The sequence below is a fragment of the Eucyclogobius newberryi genome, unplaced genomic scaffold (genome assembly GCF_026437365.1).
Source record: "Eucyclogobius newberryi isolate DKJ021-1_F unplaced genomic scaffold, fEucNew1.0.hap1 SCAF_9, whole genome shotgun sequence".
In the NCBI taxonomy this organism is placed as follows: domain Eukaryota; kingdom Metazoa; phylum Chordata; class Actinopteri; order Gobiiformes; family Gobiidae; genus Eucyclogobius; species Eucyclogobius newberryi.
The window spans coordinates 35,424,475-35,451,885 of NW_027316532.1; the positions used below are offsets into that span (position 1 = coordinate 35,424,475).

Sequence of the window (27,411 nt, forward strand, 5' to 3'; positions counted from 1 at the left end):
GTATAATACTAGTCCACTCAGCCAGTTTGTGTATTAGTTGCCCAAAGGTCAAGTTTACCCTTTTATTTCAAATTCAATAATGGTACATATTGTTTTTACTGTGAATATTTCCTTGTATATTATGCCAGATTTTGCCTTTTTGCTACTTTTTATAACACCATACAATTATGAAGAATTTTTAAATCAGTGTTTTACTTTTGTATGTTTTGTATATGTTGTTTTGTACCTTATTGTGGAACACACACACACACACATACAAATACACACGCACACATACAAATACACGCACGCGCACGCACACACACACACACACACATACACACGCACACATACAAATACACGCACACATACAAATACACGCACGCGCACGCACACACACACACACACACGCACACATACAAATACACGCACGCGCACGCACACATACAAATACACGCACGCACGCGCACGCACACACAAATACACGCACGCACGCGCACACACATACACACGCACACATACAAATACACGCACGCGCACGCACACATACAAATACACGCACGCACACGCACGCGCACGCACGCACGCACGCACACACACACACACACAGTGCCATCACTCCTTTATTACCTCAATGTCTGATACAATATTGTTGAAAATTAATCTATTTACAATAAATCATAACTTTCTGTTTGTGTAAAATAAAGCTAACACAAGTCTTAGCTGGATATTTCTTTGAAGCATTACAGGCTACAAGTATTTAATATTCGGGCTGAAGAGGTGCACCAAGCAGGATTTACCATGTGTAACATACGACACAGAAGCATTCAGGAAAATCAAATCAAACACAAACGTAAACACTTATAGTTTGTTCATTGAGGTGGTCCTGAAGTGTCACATTAGTTCACATTAGCAGACAATATGTAGAAGAAATAAACGTGTTAATCACTGGAGAATAAGGATGGATTAAGTTGGCTTTTTGGGATTGTAAAAAATAAGTTTGACGTAAATGAATCGAGGGGTTTGAGAATCTAAAAGGTGCAATGACAACAGCACCCAAAGTCAGTTTTAAAGGGTCTTGGACGATACCAGAGCTTTTTATATTACTGGTTGATTACATGTGAATAGAATGAGTTGTTGTAAAAAATGTCCAACTTCAATTACAACTTTCTTTTAGCATTTAGCATTTAATGGACTCGATCAATGTATTTTACCAAAAAAGTCATTAACACCTTTTAGATTTTCAGCTCTCAGTCGATACGTCCGGTAAATTAAAAATACACAAACTATTTCAAACTTGAACTGGATTACGATTTCACTGAAGTCCCTAGAAAAGGAATGGGGCATTATAAAGTCACTAGTAGCTCTTTTCTTTGATTAATTAGTCTGTGATATATTTGTATTTCTTTTTTTGCTCGTGACAGTAGGCAAAAACAGTGATATGATTAGTTATACTGCCAAACGCACAAACACTTCACAATTATAAAGATTTCTAGCAGTGCAAAGTATTCAAACACTTGATTTGGCCTCAGTTTGGAGATGACAAGGAAGGCACAGGGAACAGCGCTAGGACAGGACCGGGATGACCTTTCACCTTTCAGGACAACGTGGCTGACAACGAAAATGGAGGAAGCGGCCAGCGCTCAGTCTCTGCTGAACAGTGAGAGACGGTGTCGATGACGATGATGTGCAAGACTAAAACAAATGTGCTCCAAACTAACAGCAACAAGTAACAGTCGCTCCAAAACAACCAAACCACCGAGCTAAATCCTGCAGTTTCAGAGATCACTTTAGAATAACTCGCCACCACAATAAAAACACTCAATGCATCATTAAATATAGGGACGGAGTGAAAAATCCCAGCAAATACAGGCCTTAAGGACAGTGGAAAAGAGCAGCAACAATTCAAAGTAACAAAGGTCAATTTAGTGTTATTAATTACCTTGGGATGCTAGGCTAATCGCTGTTATGCCTAAATTGAAGTTTTAACGGTTCAAATTACCAACTCAAAACCTTTTAAAGTAATAAATTGTCCTAAGCAAACAAAAAAAAACATAAAACCTGCAAACTCTTTCACGTGGAACAGTTAACTTCTAAAATACAATTATTTAAGCTTACATCAGTCTTTGTTGATTCTTCTGGACATGAACTGTGAACTTTAAAAGAAAAATAACACATCTAATTGCAAACGTAAATCTCAATAAAATATAATTCCAAAATCATTGAGGCCAACACCAGTTTCCGGACGGAAGGAAGAAACGGATCGGACCAAGGACTGAACTCAGAACGTCTTTGCTGGGATGGTAAAAGTACAGCATTGTAAATAAAATATATCAACCGCATATTAATTCTTTACGGTGCGAGTTATTCTAAACGATACCCTGTTTCCTCCGCTCACACAAACGCTGTGCTTGGCTGAACATTCGCGTGTCAGTGATCTAACTCTATGATATGGCTCCGTGAATGGTCCGTGGAGGTTCTTATGTGAGGCTGGCGTTGGAGCTGCTCGTGTTACTGTTCTTCCTCTGTCCGCTCTGCACCACCGAGGGCACTTGCAGACCGCTCACCACCGAGAAGCTCCCATTCCACACCTAAAACACACCCAAGCAACAAGGGAGAGGAATGAGATCAAAGAAGGGTGAGAAACTGAGTGGGCAATGTATCAAAATGTAGATGATGTTGTGAATGTTGTTTGGAAGATATGCCAAATTTGAATATCAAATTAAATAATGCAACATAAGTAGCTGATTAGGGCGAACATTCTGCCCTTTTGAGATTAATTTTACAGACATTTCACGTTTGTCTGATAATTAAACCTCAAATAAAACATTTAATCACATGTTTTATCACATTTCTGTTGAATATCGTTATCAGGACACTTCAAAAATATTGAGATGTTGCCTCAAATGTTTCACAGTATGGCATTAAACATATTTAGCTTGTATTTATTCATTATTAACAGGTTTATTTTTGGTTTCTTACTGTGAGCGGTTCGCCTCTACAAAGATCTGAACAGCAGCGAGCAAAGGAAAAACATCTCCATGGAGACAAGAGACATGGTGCATCTTAAAGTATTTTTCTTTTTTAATTTTGGAAAACATTTGTGAATTACTTTTAAAATATATCCTAGTGTCTAATTTACTTCGGTCTGGTCATATGGAAAATGGTTGTTGGAGTATTGGTAGTAGTATTAGTAATAGCATGAAAAAGAACTTGAAGTAAGACTGAAGTAAATCACATTATAAAGTACATATTTTAAACTATCTGGTTTGCAATAATGGTAAATATTTCTCACCATGAAGGCGGGTATTACAGGCTGCGGAAACTTGGTTTTAAAAGAGTGCATCAATTGCTTTGTTTTAGCGTTGTAGAAAGAAAGGACACCTAAAGGACACAAAACAGAAGTTCACACTAAGTTTTGATCAATTACAACTTCAAACACTTGATCTGTGACACTGTGATCGTCCCACCTTCCTCGTAGTTACAGTAGACGCCGATGCTGTTGGGGATGACACAGTCCAGAGTCCGGGCCTTGTTGTTGTGCTTTGCCGTCAGACTCTGCTGCAGCCAGTTGTTCAGATGGATGCACCACGACGATCCCGTTTTACCCAACTGATCGAACTTCCCCAAACTCCTCAAAGCCACTCCCGCCGCAAACGTTTTACTCTCCTTATCGAACCGCACCTCCCAGTAGTGCTGCCCGGCATCAATTAATGTATCAGCTGGAAAGCAACACAAGGGAATATGAAAATATATAACAGTTTGATTTTAAAATGATCAACTACGTCCGATATTCTCAAACATTTGGGCCTCAGGACATAGTATTTACGATACTTAAGACGATAATAATAATAAGACGAGTACTTTACGATCTACGTGATATAACCATATATGAGATAAACTGATTGTGAAGCATGACTAAACTGGACTAGACTAAGCAGACATAAAGACTAATTCAAACACTAAAACTGGATTTATTTAGGTCTAAACAAGAAGCCTTGAACAAGGTCTAAACCTGAACTAAACCAAGTCAAACCTGAATTACTCCAGCACTAAACCAACTTGAATACATTCAATAAGCCAAAGAAGGACCCACACCACAGTTTGAGAACCACCAATGTTACCTAGAACTGTGTAGGACTCTGCAGTGAACCTGTCCCTGCCCGGTCGGGCTGAGGGCGCTCTCTTTGGCGACATCAAGGCTGATCTGTGCAAACAGAAAACATGATCATCACTATCAAAATAATCTCAATCTAAAACAGAAAGTACAGATGAATGTTTACAATGCCCACTGACACCAGGGTGTAACGATATAATCATTACTAAACACTGATAATTACCTCATCTAGTCATCGCATTTACAACAGCTGTGTTCATTTGTGTTTCAAGTCATTTATAATAATTTATGTATTTTGGCAGTTTACGAAGTCCTATCTATGCAGTACCTTAAGTTCAACATGAATAGTTTTCACTGACACGAACTGTGATCAATGCATGTGATAAATGATGAGTAAAGTCTATGTAACCATGGGTCTCAGAATGCTGGGAAATAAGGACCGCTGCCATAGCAATTAACAATTCAATACAAAATATAATATCTTTCGAATGGGAAAAAGTCCTCCAAATGTTGCATAAGTAACAGGAAGCTGAACCCATGAACAGAAAGGATAGACATGTGGTGTGTCTAACTTTGCGGGCAAAATTATAGCGCGTTAAGTATTTTTTACAGATTTAGTTGTTGTTGTTTTCATGCTGAGTTCAGGTTCAGGAGCACAAACTGCTGACCTGGCTGGAGAGTGCATGGGTGAGTTTTTGTTCTTGTCTTTGCGGATGTCTTGAATCTTTCCTCCGCTGCCGTCCCACTCCACGCTTAGGTCCTCCACTTTCAAGTTCTGGTGCGACGAGCCCGAGTCCAGTTTAAAGGTAAATGCTGGGGTTTCTAATGTGATTGGCTCTGAGAACTCTCCTGCCACAGCCTTGTTACAAGCTTTCACCCTGAACGTCATGAACCGGGTTTCAAAACGAAGACCTGAAAATAAAGAAGATCAGTTATTTCAATCAAGTTCAGCAACAAACAGCAGATATGACTTTACTTTATTATTTCAAAACAAAATGTTTACTTAAGTATACTTATTGTTCTATTAGGGTACATTTAATGTATGTATTAAAGGCGGTATGGACGATTTTTCGGCGATTTGAGAACGCAGGTGGAAGTGCGCATGCGCACTCCCCCGTGTGGACTGATACAACACACACGTGCGTTTGTATATTAGCGCAACGGATCGCATCGCATCTCTCGTCTCCCGTAGATTTCTGTCCACTTCTGCGTCAGCTCGAACTGTCTTTCTCCGTCTTCATTTTGCCCCGTACACTGAGGGAACTATATTATGATAGATCCATGCGCTTAGGCACGCGGAAACGTGGGGACGAGCCAGACGCGGCTACAGGTGAGCGATAGGTGCGTTTTATGATTGATACGTGGCAAGACAAATGATTTATCCACGCCACGAGGAAATATGATAAAAAATTTGCTGGAAAAATCGTCCATACCACCATTAATGCATTAAGAAGGTATATATATTTTATATGGTCAGAATGTTTATTACAAGTTACAGAATTTGTACATTAAAGGTGGAATGGACGATTTTTTGGCAGCAAATCTGAGTCTCATTTCCTCGTGGCGTGGACGGCCGATTAGTCCTGCCACGTATCAATCATAGAACGCACCTACTGCTCACCTGCAGCGGCGTCCGGCTCATCCCCATGAGAGCAGCACGTTTCCCTGTATCTAAGCGCATTGATCTATCATAATATAGTTCCCTCAGTGTACAGGACAAAATTAAGACAGAGAAAGACAGTTCGAGCTGGCTCATGAAGAGACGGAAATCTACGGAGACGAGAGATGCGATGCGATCCGTCGCGCTAATAAACAAATGCAGGTGTAGCAGCGAGGCTGTTGTGTGCGTCTGCACGGGGGGAGTGCGCATGCACAGGGGGAGTGCATCCGCAAGGGGGGAGTGCGTCCGCACGGGGGGAGTGCGCATGCACGGGGGGAGTGCGCATGCACGGGGGGAGTGCGCATGCACGGGGGGAGTGCACATGCGCACTTCCGCTTGAGTTCTCAAATCGGCGAGAAATCGGCCATTACACCTTTAAGACAATTTTCCCAAATACTTTACAAATATGTCCTAAATAAATATAATATAGTATAAATGTTGATCCTATTACCTGTGATAGTGCGCTCTGTTTCTTTTATCCCCTCCATCACCATCCAGGGATAGTCCTCCCTGACTCGGGGCGGGCCGTCGTGGTTTGTGCGTCTGTGCTCCAGGATGTAGTGGTCGATCTTACTGTCCGGCTCAGGCATTGTCCACACCACTGTCACTGTGTTATCACACACCTGACATTCAGACACCTGGATCTCTGGAGTCGCAGGGACTAAAAGCAGAGGAATAGAAATGATAATGTTATCATAACATGATATGTTATATAATAAGCAATAGTATTTCAGTGACAAGTACATTTTCTTGTAATATCATGTCACGTAGAAGAAGCAGCAGAGTAAGATGGTGTATAACTGTACAAATTCACATTGGTTTGGTCCTGTTCTAATCCTAGTTTAGTCTAAGAGTTACAAACTAGTGTCTTAAATATAACAATATATGATTCATAAAGTAAATGGATTGAGATCGAGTCATGTGAAATCGTCATTGGTGATTTTGAATCGAGAGTTCCACATTTGACCTCAGCTTTGGAGGAAGAAATTAGAATATTATTTGTGTTATGTCATAAATTAAAAGTCATTACATTTTACTTAGTCTTTTTGAAAAACCAAATAAAATAAAATCAATATGAGAAAATATAGTACGGAATCTAAAAACCTGGTACACTTTTACCAGTTGCAGAGGTGTACTTTTGTGTGAGTGTGTGAGACTTTCTGTACACTGCTGCAGGCGGCTGGCCCTGTGGTAAACACGTGGGCTGTAGAACTCAAACATACATCTTAGTGGTTACTTCACGTCACGCAACCTCATTTCACTTGAAGACAATACGAGACAATTCAAGCAAAGCAACCGTTTCCCTCTGTTGCAGTTTAAATCAGATACGCTTTAAAAAGAAACACACCTTAAAATGTGTCAAATATGAAACCCTTCAATGCTATTTGTCAAAGTATTATTTTAGGAAGCCAACTTGGTATAAATATCAAGCAGTAGAGAAATACTGTATTAAATGTGTGCCTGTTTTAAAGTCGGACCTGGTAGAAACTTGAGGCCCTGCAGCAGCTCTCGTTCTTGGCTGAAATCCACCATCAGGTGACTCATGTTGTCACTGGCCTTTGCCTTGAGGGAGAGGCGAAAAGCTGGAGCCATTGTGACACTGCAACAAAGAGGGACACAGAGACACAAACACAGCAGAAACAAGCACCGTCCATTATTCTACAGGATTTTAGGGTAAAACTACAACAATGCTCACGAAAAGAAGACTATTTCTACAACCGCCAGAGGTTCTCAAACTCACATAACGCCACAGAATATTAGAACAACCTCTTAATGAGTCTAAATGAGCTTGACTTACGTTTTTATATATTATTTTATTATTTTGAACCCCAAATTACGTAAAATGTACACTTGACAAGTATTGTAGTAGCAATAAGTCAACACACCCCTAACCAGGAGTTAACTCAGACTGATCCTAGACGACATCAATAACACATGAATGAGAAAATAAACAGGGCCAAACAAGAACAAAATAAACTAGGAATTAAAATAGGATTTCAACCCAATTAACAGTACTCTCAGTGGTCGCAATTGGCCAATCACATATGAAATGCTCTTGTCTTGGACGGTTTAAAATGTGTAAAAAGTCTACCGAAAAATATATAAAACAATCCTAACCAAGACCTGGGTTTGTATACAAAAATAGTAAAAACCAAGGCACTTTCTTCTCATTTTAAAATACATCACAGCATGTCTCAATGGACTGAGCCGAACGCGTTTCAGCCTGCTGACCGCCACCAGGGGACAAAACCAACAAACCAGGCTTTAAACAGGTTTCGATGACTCTAATATAAATGAGTAAAACACAATCAGCAAAACACTTCTTACAAGCGCAAACCTATCAAGTCCATGAGTTTGAGAACCACTGAACTGGACGACTACCACTCAACTCAACATCTCCAACATTTAAAACACTTGAAGACATTCAGGGGACACACACACGGAGAGTCTAAAGTGGACAGAGCAGGAAACTCAAACCAAGCTTGGCAAAATGCACATCACCGTTGGCAAAATGAATGCATTGACTATTTAGACATGCAGGGTCAGGTTCAGACTATGGTTTTTAAGTTTAAACCATTAAACAAGAAGCTACGATGACAAAAGACAAGCAATTAATAACTTAGTACTATACCTATCTTTAATCTCTTTGGCCGCCTGCAGAGGAAGCAGAGGGGAAAGGAAAAGAAGAGAGGTATGAAGCAGAGATAATCAGAGCTGTTGTTGGAATAAAACACAGAATAAATAGTTGCAGTTGTTAAATTGACTGTAATGCTAGTACGACGGTGCAAGAAAGAGGTTGAAATATTAAGTTATTACAATTGTAGTAGTGTGAATAGTGTGAAAAGTAGTGTGCAAGTCTTGGAGAGAAAAATGCTATCAATTACACTTTATTGTAATACAGAAATCTACAGAAATCTTGTTATAATTCATTTAATATTCATTTCATTTCATTCATTTAAGTGTTTCTATTGTGATTTTACCATTGGGATCCGTGCTATGAATGCAGTTTACACTCTTAAATGCTTTGTAATTATTTGTAATTATGTGTGTTTTGTACACTTTCAATTTACTACTTTAAATATGCACCTTTTGCACATTACTGTATATTAAATATGAATAATAATGACTCAACACATTATCAAACAACACAAGATTAGTTAGAAAACAAGCCCAATTGAACAGAACTTGATGAGACTTGAGATACCTGAGTGAAGCCGTCAGTCTCAGACGAGCAGAGCGTCTGATTGGCCAGTTCAAGCAGCTCCTCTGAACTCTCCAGCGCTTTAGAGCCGGCACTGAGCTGACTCTACAGCAGAGAGGAAGGGGTTAAACCTGAGACTGTATTTTCATATAATAAGTCTTCTGTGTGTCGCAGTGGCAAAAGCAGCTGAATCATTTGAGCGTCATGGACAAAGCCCGAGGCTAAACATTACAGCAGTAAACAAATGAAGGTATCGTAGCTTCAATAGACACTTATGAAGAGTCTGGCTGTTTTAACGACATTATACATGCATTATACTGCGTTCAAACTATGAGGATTATACTGCGTTCAAACTATGAGGATTATACTGCGTTCGAACTATAGATTAGATAGCAAAGACAAGTAATTACTGTTCCCCAAACTGTAGCACTGTTACATCTAGGGCCACTTAAACAAGACAAGAAACCATTCACCCGGTCACAAACACATCCATACACCAGTGTAAAAAGGGGAGGACATTTAACCCAATAACTTGAATAAATGTATACAATGGTGGACATTTGTTTACCTGTATCTCATAAGTGCGACTGGCCCGCTCCTGTTTGATGCGCGTCTGCATATTTTCCTTCATTTCGTCGAGTACAGCATGAAGCGTGTTAAACTCTGACTCAAGGTCCTCCTGGACACGCTTTGAGTTCGCCTGGAGACACGAATACATTAAGGAATCGTGTCTGCATAATGTGTCGTTAAGAGAGTGTTTATTTACCTCCAGGTTTTCAAGGTTTTGCTTGAGAGAGCAGACAAAGTTTGAAATTTCTTCATTTTTCACCGCCAGCGTGTGCGTGATCTTACGGAGAGATTCCTAAAGGAAAAACAGACAGACGTTAGACACGTTTTAAGTGTTTCCCACGGGTTTGTATTGAAACGGTGAAGCGATACTTATTTGAATCATTTTATTTCATATTTATGTCAGTTATAGCCTCTGCTGAGCCAAAAAGCACAGATCACAGAAATATGACGATGACAACCGGCCACTGCAAGCAAAGTATCATTAGATCAGCTTGTTTTTAGGCTATGGGGCCCCAAATTGCACATTGTTGGCCACCACAGTCTCCTCTATAAAAGGGTTAGATCCTTCGAGTGAATGACCGTAACCCAACACTCAGAACTCTCTCTCATCTTGTCTTACAACGCCCTTAAAGAGGGAGCTTCACAAAAACATAGAGCCTCTGCTTACTTAAAGACTGCAGTCCAGCTGATCTGACTAACTAATAAGCCTTTAATGACATGTAGATGAGTAGGTACATGCGTTTTGGCTGCGCACACAATAGACTCAGTGATGATGTGTGTCTCTGAATGAGATCAGATCACAGAGGGGACGTGGAGGACCAAGCCCCTTCACAGAGGAGGACACTTCACGGGCGGAAGGACGCGCATGTATAATTCAATAATGCCGCTCCACTGGACTCCCGCAGAACAGCTGTCTTCAAACGACATAACAGGGGCAGCGTAATTCGACTTTCACTACGGATAAAATCAGTCACAACTCCGATTAACGTGATGATAACGCTCATTCTTGGTGTATAATACTGAAGGCCGATCCATTCTCGACAGTGTTTGCAGCACAACACAACCAGACAAACGGTTTGGTTCGTGCACGTTCTTGTAATAGAAGTAACACCGTTTTTGGCACCGGTCCGTGTGGCAAACTCGCCCCTTTATCGGCTTCTTTTCCCTCCTCCTTCTTCCTTTGTACGCTACGCCCTGGCTCAGAAGGCTGTCTCCCTCTCGCTCTCTCTCGCGCTTTGCCCCATCCCAGACACCTGTTCCCCGGGTCTCACCTTCTGGTCGCCCATGTCGTCCCCGCGCTGCACCGGCGACACACGAGCCGCAAACCCCGCCGCTGCGTCTCCCCCGGGCCTTATATTTGCGCGATTTCCCCCGGAGAGCTGGTACTGATGCTGCCGGAGCGAGCGCAACGCATCTCCGGACGGACACCACCAACGCCTTGGGCCGAAGTTCAGTGTGCGCATGTGCGGGCAGAGGGTTCTGGGTAATGGAGTTTCTGAAGCGGCTAATCCACGACAGAGGTGGAAAAAAACGAATACCTTTAAATACTGTATTTGTCTTTTTTCTATCAAAATTATATTATTTAAGTAAAACAATTTGAGGACGTAACACCTGATTTATGAAGCTGTTTTAGCCTTTTGAGACAAAACCTCCTTAACCATTTTAAATATTGCACATGATCTGGTGTTTTCAAAGGATAGACCACAAAAATTAGAAAAACTAAATCATATCTGAGGGAGCGGTGCACACAAATGTTCAAATAATTTAATATCGGTAAAATACAGTGGGAAGAGTATTGTTAGAAAAGTACAATTTCTTTAAAAAGTACTACCCACCTCTGTTCTTACATAAATAACAGTCAAATAGATTATTCATTGCACAATATTGTTATACTGTTATATATATTGTTATATTATAATGTTATGTAGTCTGAAATCATTATATATAAGAGTGTATGTAATTATTGTCTCATCATCTACTATATAATTTCTAGAAAAGTGATAAAAATAAATGCAAAAATTCTTGCATGAATTTGCATGACAGTGAAAGGCTCACATAAGGATTAAATGGAGAAGCCTACTTAGGTTATTAATGTGATTACATTAGTCGGACGGCTGTGCACTGTGTGCAGACAAAGGGTTTGTTGAGGGACATATCACCTCAACTGCAAATGTACAAGGCCCACATTGCACTTCCTCTTGAATTTATGGTGTGGTTAAGTTGAGTCAAGTAAAACTACAGCAGCAGTTACCGTAAAACACAAATCTTTTGCATTCAATCCTAGAAAAGCTAAAATGACCGCCAAAGCTTTTACAAATATCTGCTCTTGGCTGTGATACATTTTTAAATTCAATCTTTTGTCAGGTCAAATTCCTAATGTGTGGAAAGCTGTATTGAAGTTTTCCCACTGAATAAAAGTGGATCCAGTGACCCAAACAACTATCGCCCCATAAATTGACCATGTGGTTTTATTAAATAAATTCTGCTGCATTTGTTTTCATAGATTTACATGCAACCACTTTCAGAATGACATCATTGCCAGAACACCACCAGTCTTGCTTCCTAAAGGTCACAAAAGTGGTGGTCAAACAGTCAATGCTCGATCTCAAATCTTGGCAGGCTTGGGCCTGGTTAGGACTTAAGACCAAATAATACCAGGTGCAACAGTGAGAGTGTGTTTGAGAGAGTAAATGTGGAAGGAGATTAGCCCACGGCTACAATCTAGCGTGTGTACAGCATGTGTATCATGTATGTTAATTAAGATGCACTGTACCAACCAAACAAACAAGTTATAATAGTAATAATAATATTGATCAATCAATCAATCAATCAATCAATCATGTTTATTTACAAAGTGCTTTTCATGCATAAATGTAACACAAAGTGCATTAGAAACCATCCCACCTGCCCATATCTCACCCACAACCATCTCACCCACAAACACCTCCCACAGATACACACATGCATCTTCATCCAGAAGTACTGTTGTTGTTTTTAGCCACTTAAATAGTAAAGAGAATAAATGAATGGAAAGCTATAAATATGTATGTTGGATAAAACGTTTCTTATTTTTTGATTGTCATCTTAATTACCAGTATTAGATTATGTTGAAGGCTCTGCACAAGCCCTAAAACCACTGAACTTGGCATGTTTTAATTGAACGTGCTTCGTGCTTTATTATATTTATTGATGTGATTATTTAGATTGTTTGATGTGTAACCCTTGTGTTGAGAGGAGAAAATACTCTTAACTGTATAGATAATATAGTTATAAAACACAACCAGATATTAGCAGTGACTGTGTGCAGATTTTAATTTCAGTATTACTTGGAATTCGGCTTACTTCAGAGGAGTATATGAGGCAATAGTAGTTCACAACAAAAGTTATACCTATGTATATGTATAAATGCACACATCTTTGACATAGCAAAGGCCTTCGAGGGTGTTCTTGCTGCAAGTTCTGCGCACTACATACGGTAGGGTTAGTTAGGGATTCAGTTCAGTTTTTCTGTTCCATTTTAGAAAACAATTAAGTCACTTTCAGACCACATTATGACATGTATATATGAGATTTGATTTATTACAACAAAACTTAGAGTTCTGCAATACAGGTTAGATCTACTGCTATTATGTTGTTACTTCATACTGCTATTATTAAGTATTACTTTTAGGAGGCAAGATAAGATAAGATAAGGTAACCTTTATTTGTTCCACAATGGGAAAATTTCAATGTTGCAACACAGATTAGACAGAGTAGGAACAGCAGTATAATAATAAAAACAGATAACTTAGGAAAAAACGTCTTTGAATCTTACAGCTGTTAAATGCACAGAAAATTAGTGTTTTATCTTTTGATCCTCACCTTGGATTGACCATATGACCATTGTAACCATTTTGCCAAATTGACTTTGACTCAGAAACGCTAGGAAAACCGGTATTTAAAATAGTTTTCACACAGGAAACCAAGCCCTCGTGCCAGGGTTACAGAGGATGATGACGATCTGTGTTTAGCACCTGGGCCCCAAAAGCCACATTGGTGTCTACAAGTCTGTCATTGTTGTTTCAAGTAATTTATGGTAATAAGATAAGATAAGATATTCCTTTATTGTCCCACATGGGGAAATTTCATTGATGCAACGCAGGTAGATACAGAGGTAGACACAGAAGAAAAGAACAGATCACTTATAGGAAGTTTGAAAAACACTCTCAGTAGAAGATCTCCTATAGACCATGTCAAACTTTGCGTTTTCCTTAGGATGTCCGCTGGGATAACGTGACGATCTCCGGCTAAGACGACGATACTCCGCAGTTTCATGAGTTCTTACTTAATGGACTTTTCACTAGAAAGTGATTCCAGAGGTTCTCACTTGTGGTTGCTTTCTGTTGGTGCTGTTTTGTTTAGGCATGTCTAGATTGCTAGTACTGTTTGTCTAGTACTGTTTAAGTGGTGGTTTTATCTTACTTCCACGGTGTATCTGGTTTACTCAGTCTCAGTTAAGACCTGGTCTAGTCTTGGTCCTCTTGGATTTGTACTGGATGAGTTCTGAAAATGTTTTAGTCCCACAGTAATTAGTCCTGCAGATAAACCTTGTCATTATGTTACATTCTGCTTTACTTCTGATTTAGTCTAAGAGTTAAAGGTTATAAGATTTAGTTTTGTTCCCCTTGTCCTCAATTTACTTTAATATGGTTTCAAAATGTAAACAAAAAACTCTGCACATAACTGCTCTAAGACGTAACAATATATATGTTCAGCTTGTTGCAGTCATTTTGAGAGCGCTCCTCCCCCTCCCACTAAACCTCTTCATGCAGCGCTTTCTCATCATAGCTACAGAGTCTGAGAGGAAGACCGTCACATGTGATACAATGGAAATTTGGCTGCTGTTAACAGGTCGGTGACTTTCCTTGATGTCAAACAAAAAAAATAAACTTAATATTGTACACTATTTTGATAGGTTAGACTATTGTGGAAAAAAAAAAAAACTTTGCTAAAATGCAGACGAGTCAATCTTTTGTGGTAAGACTTGTTTAGAATAACACGCCGTAATTACTACAGCAATAAATTAGCACCGTTATTGTCATGAAGATAAAACAGATTTATACAAATTAATATAAAACTAGTGGTTAACTTTGCATTGCACATTTTTGTGTTTCTGTTTCTATATTTACATAGTATTAGACAATAAATTCATAAAACAATGTGATTTTAATCCTAAAGCGTGACACTCACATTAACACATTTTGTGTTTGTTTAAATTTCCAGTAACAGGAATGGTCTCCTCCACATCCCTAAAGATCACAGTGGATGAAGAAGAAAAAAGAAAATACATTACTGAAGGGTCATCTGTGTCTCTCCATTGCAGCGTAGGGGTCAACTGTTCAAATCGTTGTCGTTATAGTTGGTGCTTCGACAGGAGTGGGCCCTCCAAAACAGGCTGCAAAAATGACTCCAATAAAATAACAAAATCTAAAACAACACCAGAGCTACATCTTAACAATGTTTCTCAGAATGACAGTGGATGGTACTACTGCAGTGTGAGGGATGACATTCCAATTCTTTCTACTAATTACAGTAACTGGACACACCTAGTAGTCGGTAAGTGCTTTTCGAAATACTGGTCCTTCAAAGCAGAGAGGGTCACTAAATTGTAGAAGTAATTTGGCCTGTACAGAGATTCTAAGTTAAGATTAATTTTGCTTTGTTTGTGACAGATAAAACTTTATTGGATATTACTTCACAAACTGCACAAGGTGCGTCAATGCATCTTCTACATAGAAACTTGGTTAACATTACCCTACTGTTGGTGCAATAGATTTAGAGGCAGTGCTTTTTTGTATTGTGTATTGTATTGTATTGTATCATGTGAATAATGTAATAGTATCAATAGTTAAAACTAATTTGTTTCTTGATTTTCCAGCTCCCAAGAAGCCTGCCTTTGTGTGGATTGACTGGTGGATGTGGATTGCGGCTGGAGTTTCGGGGCTCGTTTTAATTATTTTGGTGATTGTGTGTTTGTTGCTGAGAAGGAGACAGCGCAGACAAAGAGGTGAGGCACTCCACCACTTTTAGACTAACACTCAGAGAATATAACTATGAACATATATTATTAATAGAACTACCTTTACCATTTACTTATCTACTAAGTCCTCAGTCGCACACCTCAAAGAAGCAACAACTAATCACAGTAAACTGGGGAAATAAGCATTCAACCAACCTATAACTTACAGTACACAAGACATACAGTACAGTTCAGTTACAATTGCACAGTTTTGTTCAGTATATACATTTTAGTTTTTTAAATAACTGCTATTCTTAACACATTGTGTCTACTTATTGTCTCCATCACTTGTGCTCTTGCTAAAGTATTTTGTATGACCAAAACAGTAACATTACAGGGCTTCACATACACTTTGGATTTTGATCCAACTACTTTTCTTGGCTAAGACTCCCTTAAAAAGAGGTTTTCAATTGGACTCTCCTGCTTAAATAAATTTAAAACCACAATGTTCTACATAGGAACAATAAAGGTTATATTCTCTTTTTTCTTTTTCTTTTTTTAAGGCTATTTATTTTTTTTCCTAATACTGGAGCTTTAAGGACAATAGCCAATGTACCAAAAAGTACATGCACATGTACCCTGTAAAATATTTAAATTTATATTTCTGCATGAAAACATTAAACACTGTTTAAATTGAAAATTACTGAATTAAGGTTAAGTGCTTTTGTAAATCAATAACCGTAAAGTCTCCACGAGCAGAAACAAATACATCTGAAGCCTCTGATAGTACATAGATTTTGCATGTGTCAAACAATACAGCAGTTGCAGATGGACTGATAAAATGCTGGTCTGTGGTTAGACTGCACAGCATGAGAACTCTTTAGACACTGACACTGTGGTTTCAAGTCATACCGAGCTAAAACATTTTTTTTTTTATTAATGCAAAGGAAATTCAGACAAAAGATATGGCTAAACACATTTATAGAAAAAAGAGAATTGAGAAAAATGAATACAAGTTGACTCTGTTTTGAGGTTTTAACGCCTCCTCAGATCTTATTTTGAGTCCTCACAAAAACAATAATAAAACAATTAGAAGTGGGCGATGATGGCAAAAAGGATTGAGTCATATTTGTTTTGCATTGTCACAATGTGCCTTTGTAAAACTGAATATATTATTGAGCAGGCCTTCCCTTGTTTGTCAGCTCTTTTTGCAGAATTTGTATAATTTATTTTGCAGTATTTTAATTATCATTAACATTTTAAATTCCGTAATACAATACAATCAACTGTGGGTTTTGTTATTGCAGAGGCGTTTGTACTTACAAGTACAATGGCATACTGTGTGTGTGTGTGTGTGTGTGTGTGTGTGTGTATATAGTGCATATATATATTGGCTAATCCAATCCTAAACATAAGCAAAATAAGAAAGACATTATAGTTAGCCATATGGAGTATTCTAATGTAACTAACCTTAACACCTGAGAAATATGTACATTTACAGTGAATCACAGTTTAATATTTTCACATTTGGGCTTAGCATTGCACCGTAGATGTGGAAATATATGGCCTACATACAGTTGAATGTACATGCCACCTTGCTGCTGACGGAAAGTGATGGAGGGTAAAATGTGGTTTGGTTAAACAAAATAAAATAAAACAAATGCCTGCATGACTTACTACTTGTTTTATTCAGTAGGACCAGTTTTTTTACATATTAAAAGACTGAACATAATATAAAGCACAATGAGTCACAAGTCAATAAATGGACAGCCTAGTCAATAAATTGCTCAGCACATCTTTTTGACTTTATGTTTTTCAGATTCAGAAGACCCGGTCTATGCCAACACTCACCACAGCAGCAAACAGCCCTCTCCAAGACCAAGTCCCACAGACAACAGCCTGAAGATGGACTCGTCCTACCAGAACCTGCGCACACCAGACGTGGGCAAGAGATACGAGCCGAGCAGGAGAATCTGACCACTTCAATAACATTACCTTAAAGCTCTGTTCAAATGTAGCTATGTAATATACTGTACAGTTTCACTTTACTTTTGTTCCCTCTTTAGCCACAAGAGGGAGGTCACGAGGTGTTAGAAGTCACGCATTCTCATAGTAATGCACAGTTTATTATTTTTTTTATTATCAAGAAATATGTTGGACACAGTTGGGAAACGATTAAACAAAGCCTTGCATATGTCTCTATTAGTCCCATTCTTACCAGTGTCTTGTATGTGTCCCCAGTAATGCACATTTGTAATATATTCTGAAAAAACAAAGGCTACACAATAAATAATATAATATTTTTCCATGATTGCGTTTTTTGTGTGTTATTATTAAACATGCCTATAGCCAATTTCAGGAATTAATTTTAATTGGAACGGCTTCTAGTCTAATTACACATTTTAATAGACTTTATATTCGTGTAGGGCGGCTTGGTAACCTCTCTAGAGACACTAACGTAGTTCTTTTAAAAAAACACAAAAAAACCAAGCAGGTCAACGTGACTTTCTTTTATCAACCAACCCTAACCCGACATTATAATAGATCCATGCCCTACTTAACAGCAAAGGTAACCAAACAAAGCTCCCCCTGCTGCTTTCTGATTGGTTCGTGGTATTTAAAGAAAGGTGCAGCTCGGTGTCACGTGACCGGGCGCAGCCTCCCGTTGTGTGCGGGGAGAGAGAGAGACGCTCCCCGCGGTCCGGAGCGCACCGTTCACCGCGGCGCAGGTGGAGGCGACAAAACGCTTTCTTTATGGATCTATAACTTCTTGGTGAGTACTACAACCGCAAACTACTTACTTTGAATGTGAAGCACTGACCTATTGCATGTTCAGGTCTGTCCAGAGAATTAAAACGTAGGATTTCTTTCCCCGTGGCTTTGGAATTGGGGATTTGTGGACCTTAAATGGAGGGACAAGTGCACTGTGAATTCTCTGCATGATATTATTGATTTCCTCGACTATTAATAGCAGCTCAAAGTGTGACTGAGCTGTGTTAGGACGCTGTTTAGGAACAACAACTTACTACTTCCAGGCTCGAGTCACTAATGAAGTGTGCATGCTGCCTGAATCATTCAGGGAATCCTCAGCAGTCTGGGAGAGAGACGCGTAAACAAAAGACTTTTGGTAACAACGCGCAGGTTTGTGGAGAAAATGTTGTAATTTGTGTCAGACAAACCATATACGTGTAATCTAGTATGTATTGCATAGGTTAATGTAGTAACCTGTTTGACTTTCATGGTTAATCCCTGTTTGATCATTATCACAGCTCATCGGTGACTAATTCATTAATGATTTATCAGCTATTATATTTAACTATGCAACGTCTTTGGATTTACTATTAAAAGCACTCTTATTATTAGTATTATGTGAAAGAAATGTTGTATTCATATTTTGTTGTTGTTAGTTTTGTGTAGGTACACGTTTATAAGGCAGTGTTGTGAGTTTATTTGAATGTAAGTTGTGTGCAAAGGATTCAAACGTATGAGGCTGTATCACAGAGGTGGGCGATACTGATAAAAATGAATATCTTGATTTATTTTTTGTATCCCGAGTATCCCGATAATGATATTCAGATTATATTATGTCAATCTAACTGAAATGTGTTAGAACATGTCTTTAAATGTATCATGCAAATGCTAAATGGATCACAAAAGTGCTGTAATATCAATATTCTTTATGATAATCTAACTTCTTATTATTTTATCAGCTCTTTTCGTAGCTTTTCTTACTATACCGATAAACTTGATGTTAAAATGTTCAAATTTTAGCCTAACAATTATTGTGAGAATATTCACAATTATTAAAATCATGAACAAAATGACAATAAAATGCAAAATTGTCCTTCTTGTTTTCTTAACACATTACCACCCCTCAATATGTGACCTGCTTTATGAAATCAAACATTCTAAATGTTTAATTTGACAATTAGGTTTACTTTTTTTAGTAAAGGCTGAGCAGAAATGACTTAAATCTGCCTATAAAATGGTCACATTTCTTTTAATTGAACCAAAAAACAGCTTTTTTAGTTTGAAAATGTTAACTTTTCTATAAATTGAATGATAAAAACAAATAAGGCTAAAATCAAGCGTCTAAAAATGTCACTATTATCATTTTTCAGACTTTACAATTATATTGTGACCTAAATAAACCCGATTATTTATTAATCTAATAATAATCCTGACATCCCAACTTCAAAACAACATTCCTGATATTGTCTACATTTCGATAAATTGCCCACCTCTACTGCTGTACGTCATATCATTTGCACCTTTCCCTCTTTCATAGGTGATTACAGGCTCCTGTTCTCACAACAAAACATCTATAAGTGTTGCGTGCGCTGGTGTATTTTAAGCCTGTGGTGAGCTTAATTTGAACTCTGGGGTTAAACGTGATACTCGTGGATTTAAGTGCAGCGAATGGTGAGAATTTATGCTCGTGACAGGGCCCTGGTTCAGAGCAGCAGCAGCAGATGAAGCAGCAGAGGTGTGTGTGCATGCTCCCAGGGATTGCCCAACTTTAACTGTCACTGCTCACACGAGGGTCACACTACTGGGACATGCCTCACATACTCTGGGGTTACGGGGCGAGAGGTGGCGGTGACAGATAGTGTGTGCACCATCATTTCTCAACACTTTGAGCGTTAGTGGAGTAAGGAAAATAAAAAAATAACTATAAGAATGTTGTTAAATGACTTTCATAAGCAGTGATTTGTTATTAGTTTTGAGCTAACTTGTACTGTAAAGTCATTTTTTTGCCTGTTTTCATGTTTGTGCCTCGTGTTACAATATAAATTAAGGTATTTTTTAATTGACCCGTGAATCCTCTCTCTATTTGTGCCATTCCCAAGCCACCTAGATACATAAAACGACTTTATAACAAACACAGATGTATTGTAAAGCAATACATATGGCAACCTAAAAACAATGGTGTGGCCTACTTTTTGTGTTGGCCCCATCTGGCAAAAACCTAAGCCAAATTAAATATGCAAATCACTGCATGCTGGAGGCAGATTGTTTATTATGAAGACCTCAGAGGACAAAGCCCACAGAAAGAAAGGGGGGTGTAAAATATTGTTTGGGTGAATATTAATCTGTCTGCTCATTCATCTTTTCAATATATAACCATTTAGAATTATTTTAATTTGGATTTATAATATCACTGGAAAATGCATTACTGTTGGAAGCTATAGTCTAGGACATGTAGCCTTTAACTGTAGATATGACTTTAAGCTGCTGGTCTGTGACACATGAGAGGCAATTAGAGGAGGGAAATGCTTTGTAAAAGGAATAATATGTTTGGAGATATGCAAAATTGGAGATTGTCTAATTGTCAATTACGTATTATTTGTTTTTTTTTAATCAATAAGAGTAAAAATGTGTGGTTTGGAGCAGAGTTTTGACTTTGGGAGAATACTTTTTTACTGAGGTCAGCTCTAATCTTCTCCAATAAATGTATATTCTAAAGCGAGTGCAAAAAGATGCAAAAAAACAAAGTTTAGAGTATAAGAGAAAAAGTGATATTCCCGCACTTTAGAGGTTAATTCTAAAATCCATTTACATTTTGTGGAATACTTGAACTTCAACATGAAAAGCATGTTTTGGCAGATTTCTGAGCCATTACCGTAGATTTCCTGTATATCGTCTCCGGGATCATCCAAAAACGCTAGATAACCATTATAAATCCACTTCTAAGAGCAATTACATTTCAATAGAAGTCACAAATTTCACAAGACTACATCATCATAATTCAGAGAAAATGCATAGACTGTTAAAACGTGCAGTAAACGTCATACATTTATCTTCCTTATGCCTCTGTGAGAAAACTAGTCAGGTTTTTAGGTTGATAGAATATGTTTCTCTATTTTACTGAATTTCCAGTTTGTACTTGCCTGTGCGTGTGTGTCATTGAGTGCTGGGTTTGTCTAGGTTTACACTGAACTAGACGTGTGTCATCAATTACATCTGAGCTGACAAGCAATGTTCCTATTAATCTGAGCTATGAGTTGTCAGACGAGTTGGGCAATAAAACAGTCCTTCAATGTATCAAGGGCAAAAGACCAGTAGATCTGGATGTTGTTGTTCTCTTTTGGAGTGATAAGAATTAATGATAAACTTAGTATTCAAAATACTGAACTGAAATAAAAGAACTACTATTACAAATACTACGTGTACCTTTCATTTAGGTGGTACGCGGATTCTGCTGCAGTTAAATCATTTTCTGAATTTAGATTTAGATTCAATTTAATCTACATTGCCGTCTTGGTTATTCCTTTTTAAGAACTAGTACAAGTGTGTGATCCATCCTATTTTAGATCATGTGCTTTAGACCTGGTTTAGATCTGGAGGTACTAGAAATGTCAAATTATTATTATTAGTATTATCTATGGTGGTACTTGGCATAAAAAGTTAATTATAGTTATGTAAAATATATTTGATTGTGATTGATCAGGGATTCTTAACCTTGTTGACCTCAAGCCCTGACTTTTTATGTACAAAGAAGACTTGAGCCCACTGCTGCCGTGTGTCGACAATTTACTGCATGTCCTCCCTTCTCTCTCATCCTCATTTCATGCTCAGCTGTCCCGTCTAATAAAACCTACAGGCCAAAGAAAATCCATAGTCACATACTTATCAATACTAAAATGCATATGAAACTTAATAATGATTTGAACTAGTATCGATACTGGGGAAAAAAGGACAGAATTTTACTTTTAATTTGAGTTAAAAATGTATGTATTGTATTATAAATGTGGTATGGGAATGGTTATTGAGTTTTTTCCTTTGTATCAAAAATCGAGTTTGAAATTTTAGTAACCTAACAAGTTTGGACCTGTACAGAGCAAGAAAAAACAACTGAAGGATGCTGAGGTTAGATTTGTAGTGGATGTAATTGGTATATTGCTATATACATTGGAGGACATGGAGGACAGAGATAGATGAAGGCCGATGTGACAAGTGTCAACCATCAAAGCACATTTTATTCACAGAATCCTTGGCTCTAAACGTGTACAGTTTGAGTTCAAAGTATTGTGTTCAGGTAATTGCATTGACCGTCACTCATAACGTAAATGACAGGCCTGAACAACTATCCAAAATGGTGGTTTGCACATTTTTAACACAAAGTCTATCTAACCTGGTGCTGAACTGGGCTTTGTTTTCCACTGACAACAACAGGAGTGTCAGAGGTGAGCTCCCACAGTCTGCACTTTCCTGTTTGGGCCTGAGCGATGGAGCAATAGATCAGAGCTGCAGTGCCAAGGGTCCGCTCAGATTTCAGACAATAGGCAAAAGGGCTGAACAATTTAGAGCAAAACGTTGTGTGTCCACGGCAGAAAACCTTCCCCAACGTTTTAGAGAACATGGAAATACAAATGCATCGCAGAATGTTTGTAGAGGTCTAAAATACACGGTTAATAGTTTACAGAACAGTAACTCCGTGAAGGTGTCCTTTGTCTGCTGCTGTTAGTTTTCAGATTTTAAATGGATGATAATCCCAAATAGGGGCAAGAAAAGAGCCAAATTTTCCTACTGATTAAATTGAACGGTGCATGAAATATCTAACTGGCAAAATGTTGAACCTATTTCTATCAGTAAATAAACCCATGAATGTGCTAAATTACAACAAAAGTCATCATTTGAAAAAATATTCATTTGCGATGCCCCCATCTGCATAAAATAATATGTTTTGATGTCGAACAGGCTGAACCATTGCTACTGAAATATGAGCTGTTAGATGAGTACAAGATTAGCATGCATTTCAGAACATGTTTGCAAATGTTTAAACTGTGCGATATTATTGCAGTTTTCTTTTCTGTTTAGTAAACCCTATTAATGTTCTACTTTGCCTTTTTTTTTTGTATTACTTTTTTATTGTTGTTGTATTGTATGCTGTTTTTAATGTTGACTTCTCCTTAGCCCCGTGTTACCGTGGGTACTCCCTGGGTTCGCCGGCTCCTATCACCGTCCAAACATGTGCATGTGTTAGGCAAAATTGACAACTCTAAATTGGCCCCAGTGAATGAACCTTAGAGTGAATGTTATGTCTCTGTGTTAACCCTGCGAGAGCTGGCCTCTGTCCAGGGTGTAGAAAATGAATGGATGAATATTTTATTATTAATATTATTACTAAGTACAACCATTCAAATTGAGATGTGATATCACTATTCAGCCCTAACACAAATGATGGATAATGAATCATAGTCGTTGTGCCAATGGCCTCCTCATTTTACACACAGTAGACAAAAACCGACAGCACTGAGCAAGTAATTCAACCTGTTCTATAAGTTTTCAACCGTCAATCAGGCCTCGGGGTTAATCAGTTACAACGAAAAAGAGAAAAACACAACCACGCCCATATTACTTCTAACTGTACTTAAACACACACACACACAAAGAGCGATCCTACGCACTCTCAGCTGATCACGCCTCTTGGATGTGATTTGTTCTGACTCAGAACGGTCAATGAAGCATGAATCAGCTTGTATCAGGTGCTTTTAGGGGTGTTTAAATTGTTATGCAACTCAGACCAAGACCGGGATGTGTTTTGTAACCTACTGTATATTAGAAGGAAATAAACTCTTAACTTCCTCTTATTGGTCACACACTATGCATCATTATTCTTCTTTTTATTGTCACTTTCAAGTTAATTTCAGAAAATGACATATCACTGTCACATACAGTAAAGCTTCTTTTATAGCACAGGAAGAAATAGGGGAAAAGTTATGCCATAACGGTTTCAGTCCATAGTAGAAATACCTGGCAAGTCCAAGATGTCTAAAAATAGTGAAGTGCTTGAAGTAGTTGGAGATGAGATAGTTCCACGGGGCTGCTGGTGTAGAACACGTGCTGACCTCACTCCGAAAAGCACACATAAAACATTATGAATATCATCATGACTGTGTAGTGTTTCTATTATGACCAGTGTAACATTTCCAAACAGAGCTACAGTCATTTTATCCTTTGGAGCTCATACATGACTAGACTCGGAAAAATGTCTTACACAATCTGTAGAATGTTTTGACCATAGACATCAAAAATTGAATGAGGGATTACACTGATTTATTGACCAAAAGCTGTTGTTTTGATATCTAGCATCACAATTTGGTTCCAAACTCAACAAGCTGCTTATCCTCTTTAACTGAAGACACTGACCGCACGTTGTCAAATTTACTAGATCAGTTTTTGCCCTTATTTCCTCCTAAGGATTTTCCGGGAGTGAGTCATCAATGGTTATCACTGACTAACTTTGAGACAGGCAATAAATCTCATTGGTTGAGCAGAACAGTATTGAATTTACTTTTATTTCACTTCTCTGTCATTTCCTGTACAGTGCGTGTTAGAGATGATCCTAAAGCAGGTTTTGCTTGCTTTGCTGGGAACAACAGTGATCCCCATTTAACAAATAACACAACTGGGTTAAACACCACTGTTCATAACGACACCCGCCCTTTTAAACAGACGGCTTTGTTATCAACGCGGCCACTGTGTCAGAAGCTAAAGAAACAAAGACACGGCCGAGGACAGAACAAAGTAGGAAAGACATACCTGGAAACGACTCACACACCGCCGTATCACTGACTTAAGTTCTAATATAAGTTGTAATTAATGTTTATCAGGATTTGTTGTCAGGGGGTCCATGGGAGGGTCCTTCCTGATTAATCAATAAGACAAAGAGACCAGGAAAGATGGCGGATTTATAGCCTAGAAACCAAAACACGGATACAAGCCAATTGTTGAAGAAGTTGTGATTGTGCTGTGCAAAATTAAAGTATATTTTACTGAGAAAAAACAAGTGGGTTGTTATTTGCTCAACTTGTTGTTTTTTTTAAAGCCGTTTATAATATTATTTTCTCTCATCATTGTATGCAGAACAAGTCTATTCATGGGTTTCAGCTTCCTGTTACATGCAGCATTTTGAGGACCTTTTCCCAATTTAAAAGATGATATTTTTAATTGTTATGGCAATTCTAAACATTTTTGAACCAATGTCTTATGTTTTTTTTATCAGACATGCAGTTGCACTATGTAGCTTTTCTGCTAGAGGGTCTGCTACCTGCTTGTCTCCATGGAGATTACAGTTATTTTCACTCCTCACTAGTTAGAAAGTAGCTTGAAAAACATCCATTCATATGGTGAGCGAATATGCAATGACGATAGAAAACACACAAAAAACACAAAAGTAATTGCATAATACACATTTTAAACTAATCTAATATTAATTTATAAGTGTGAAACAAAAATATCTTAACATCAATACCTACAAAACAAACTAGCTCCATTCCGTGTGTTTAACTGCTGTATGTAAAGCAGCACTGTTAACCCTTGAACAAATAGCTCGGCCTCGCCTCTACTCCACGCGTGTCAGTGAACGTCACGCCGGGTAAACAAAGGCAACTACCGTGTCTTCCTCCATTATTATACTCATACCTGTCTGTCTGCAGCGTTCAAGGCATCTGTCAAACCCCGAAAAAAACAAAACAACTCTAAGTGTTGTGCGGGGCTGTAGTTGTCCCTGCAGAAAAACTGGACTTTTTTTGGGGTTTTTTTGACACCAACACATATGCTGTCCCTGCTGCTACGTGCTGTGACTCGCCCTGCTGCGTCGAGTAACTACAAGGTGCGAGCGGGGTAGTTTTATGTCGAAAAAGACAACACGGGAGAGCTGGAGTCTCCTGAGGAAATTTGGAGTCTGTCATTTTCAGTCAACAAGCGAAAGACTTTGTAGTGCATTTCAAACGGCATATCTTTTTTTGCAGCCAGCCCAGAAAAGCCTCAATATTTGGAAAACACAGTGTTGTTGAAGTGTGCACAAAGGATCGGCGTTTATCATTGTGGTTTATTCTGGGGGGAAAAGGAGCCTTGATGAATTTTGAATGAGGCCTTGCTGTTCGGTTAGTCGGCAAACTTGCCAGAGAAAGGTGGGACTGTATTTAGAGGCGATCCCAGATGTATAGCACTACAGCTGTGAATTGGTGTTGTGATTTGCACGCATGCCCAAACCTGAGCTGTCCCAGCGTAGTGAGAACCCTGCTGTGTAGAGAGGAAACCGCCAATATCAGGGAGGAGGACAGGAAGGAGCTGCAGAGGAAGAGCGAGAGTGTGGCGCACAAATTCACTTTCCTATGTGATCACTCTGCAGCCTGGACTAGACTATTGTTTTGTTTACAGAAGCCTGACGTTGGATTTATTTTGGAGATAATAAAATGTGATTATAAAGTTATCAATGGATTAAAATTTCACTCACTTCACTTTTTCATCTTAAACTAGCCTGATGAGCTAAACAACTAATTTCTTGGAAGATTTACCTTGGTCAAAATGCTATAGTGATGTCTGTGCAGTGCCTCAGCCCTCCGGGTACGGACCACAGCAAAAGGTCATATTCTGTCAACTGGACAACGTTTTTAGAGTGAATAATACATTCTGCCACTCATCCGAGTAGCTTCTTCAGTTTCACTATTTGCAATGCACATATTAGCAAACATGACCGGCTTCATGCATGTTCAACAGCAACAACACAACATGAAAAACACAGGACTTGTAACGGTAATGACTGCTGTGCTCCGCCTTTAGCATGGACACATTTTGAATGGAAGGGCAACTTTACAGATGCACAAAAGTGAATGGGTTTGACTTGCTATATCATCTCTGTATTAAAGTCCGGCACGATGGCGCAGCTCTCGCACCTCTTTTCTGTTATATTAATTGCCTCTTATATTTATTGGCATATTGTATTTATAAATGTACTTTTGCTGTTATCTGCTGTTATAGAGACGTGATGATAAAACCAGCTACAGTAACAGTATGTCTTGATTCAGTGCAAGAAAGGTAATCTTTTATCTGTGAGGAGTGTCTGGATTACTTATCTTCAATCTTTCCTTTCACAG

General features: G+C 38.5%; 2 protein-coding genes across 3 annotated transcripts; one reads left to right on the plus strand and one right to left on the minus strand.

The window, feature by feature from the left end:
• Window positions 1-589: 589 nt before the first annotated feature.
• fsd1 (fibronectin type III and SPRY domain containing 1) lies at window positions 590-10,995 on the minus strand. Its single transcript, XM_072438240.1, has 12 exons — window positions 10,800-10,995; window positions 9,725-9,820; window positions 9,527-9,658; window positions 8,962-9,063; window positions 8,389-8,411; window positions 7,235-7,356; window positions 6,208-6,417; window positions 4,765-5,008; window positions 4,104-4,186; window positions 3,450-3,701; window positions 3,275-3,363; window positions 590-2,570 (listed from the first exon to the last, which is right to left on the minus strand). The coding sequence occupies exons 1-12, from the start codon at window positions 10,989-10,991 to the stop codon at window positions 2,460-2,462; spliced, it is 1,656 nt and encodes a 551-aa protein (XP_072294341.1). The 5' UTR covers window positions 10,992-10,995; the 3' UTR covers window positions 590-2,459.
• Window positions 10,996-14,299: 3,304 nt separating this feature from the next.
• LOC140354101 (uncharacterized) lies at window positions 14,300-17,718 on the plus strand. Of its 2 annotated transcripts, XM_072438945.1 has the most exons (4): window positions 14,300-14,418; window positions 14,791-15,123; window positions 15,446-15,574; window positions 17,346-17,718. In XM_072438945.1, exons 1-4 carry the CDS (start codon window positions 14,334-14,336, stop codon window positions 17,501-17,503), a joined length of 705 nt encoding a protein of 234 aa, XP_072295046.1. In that variant the 5' UTR covers window positions 14,300-14,333; the 3' UTR covers window positions 17,504-17,718. The 2 variants fall into 2 exon arrangements, with proteins under 2 accessions (XP_072295046.1, XP_072295047.1); XM_072438946.1 differs by lacking the exon at window positions 14,791-15,123 and having other exon boundaries at window positions 14,306-14,418; window positions 17,346-17,716.
• Window positions 17,719-27,411: the final 9,693 nt, after the last annotated feature.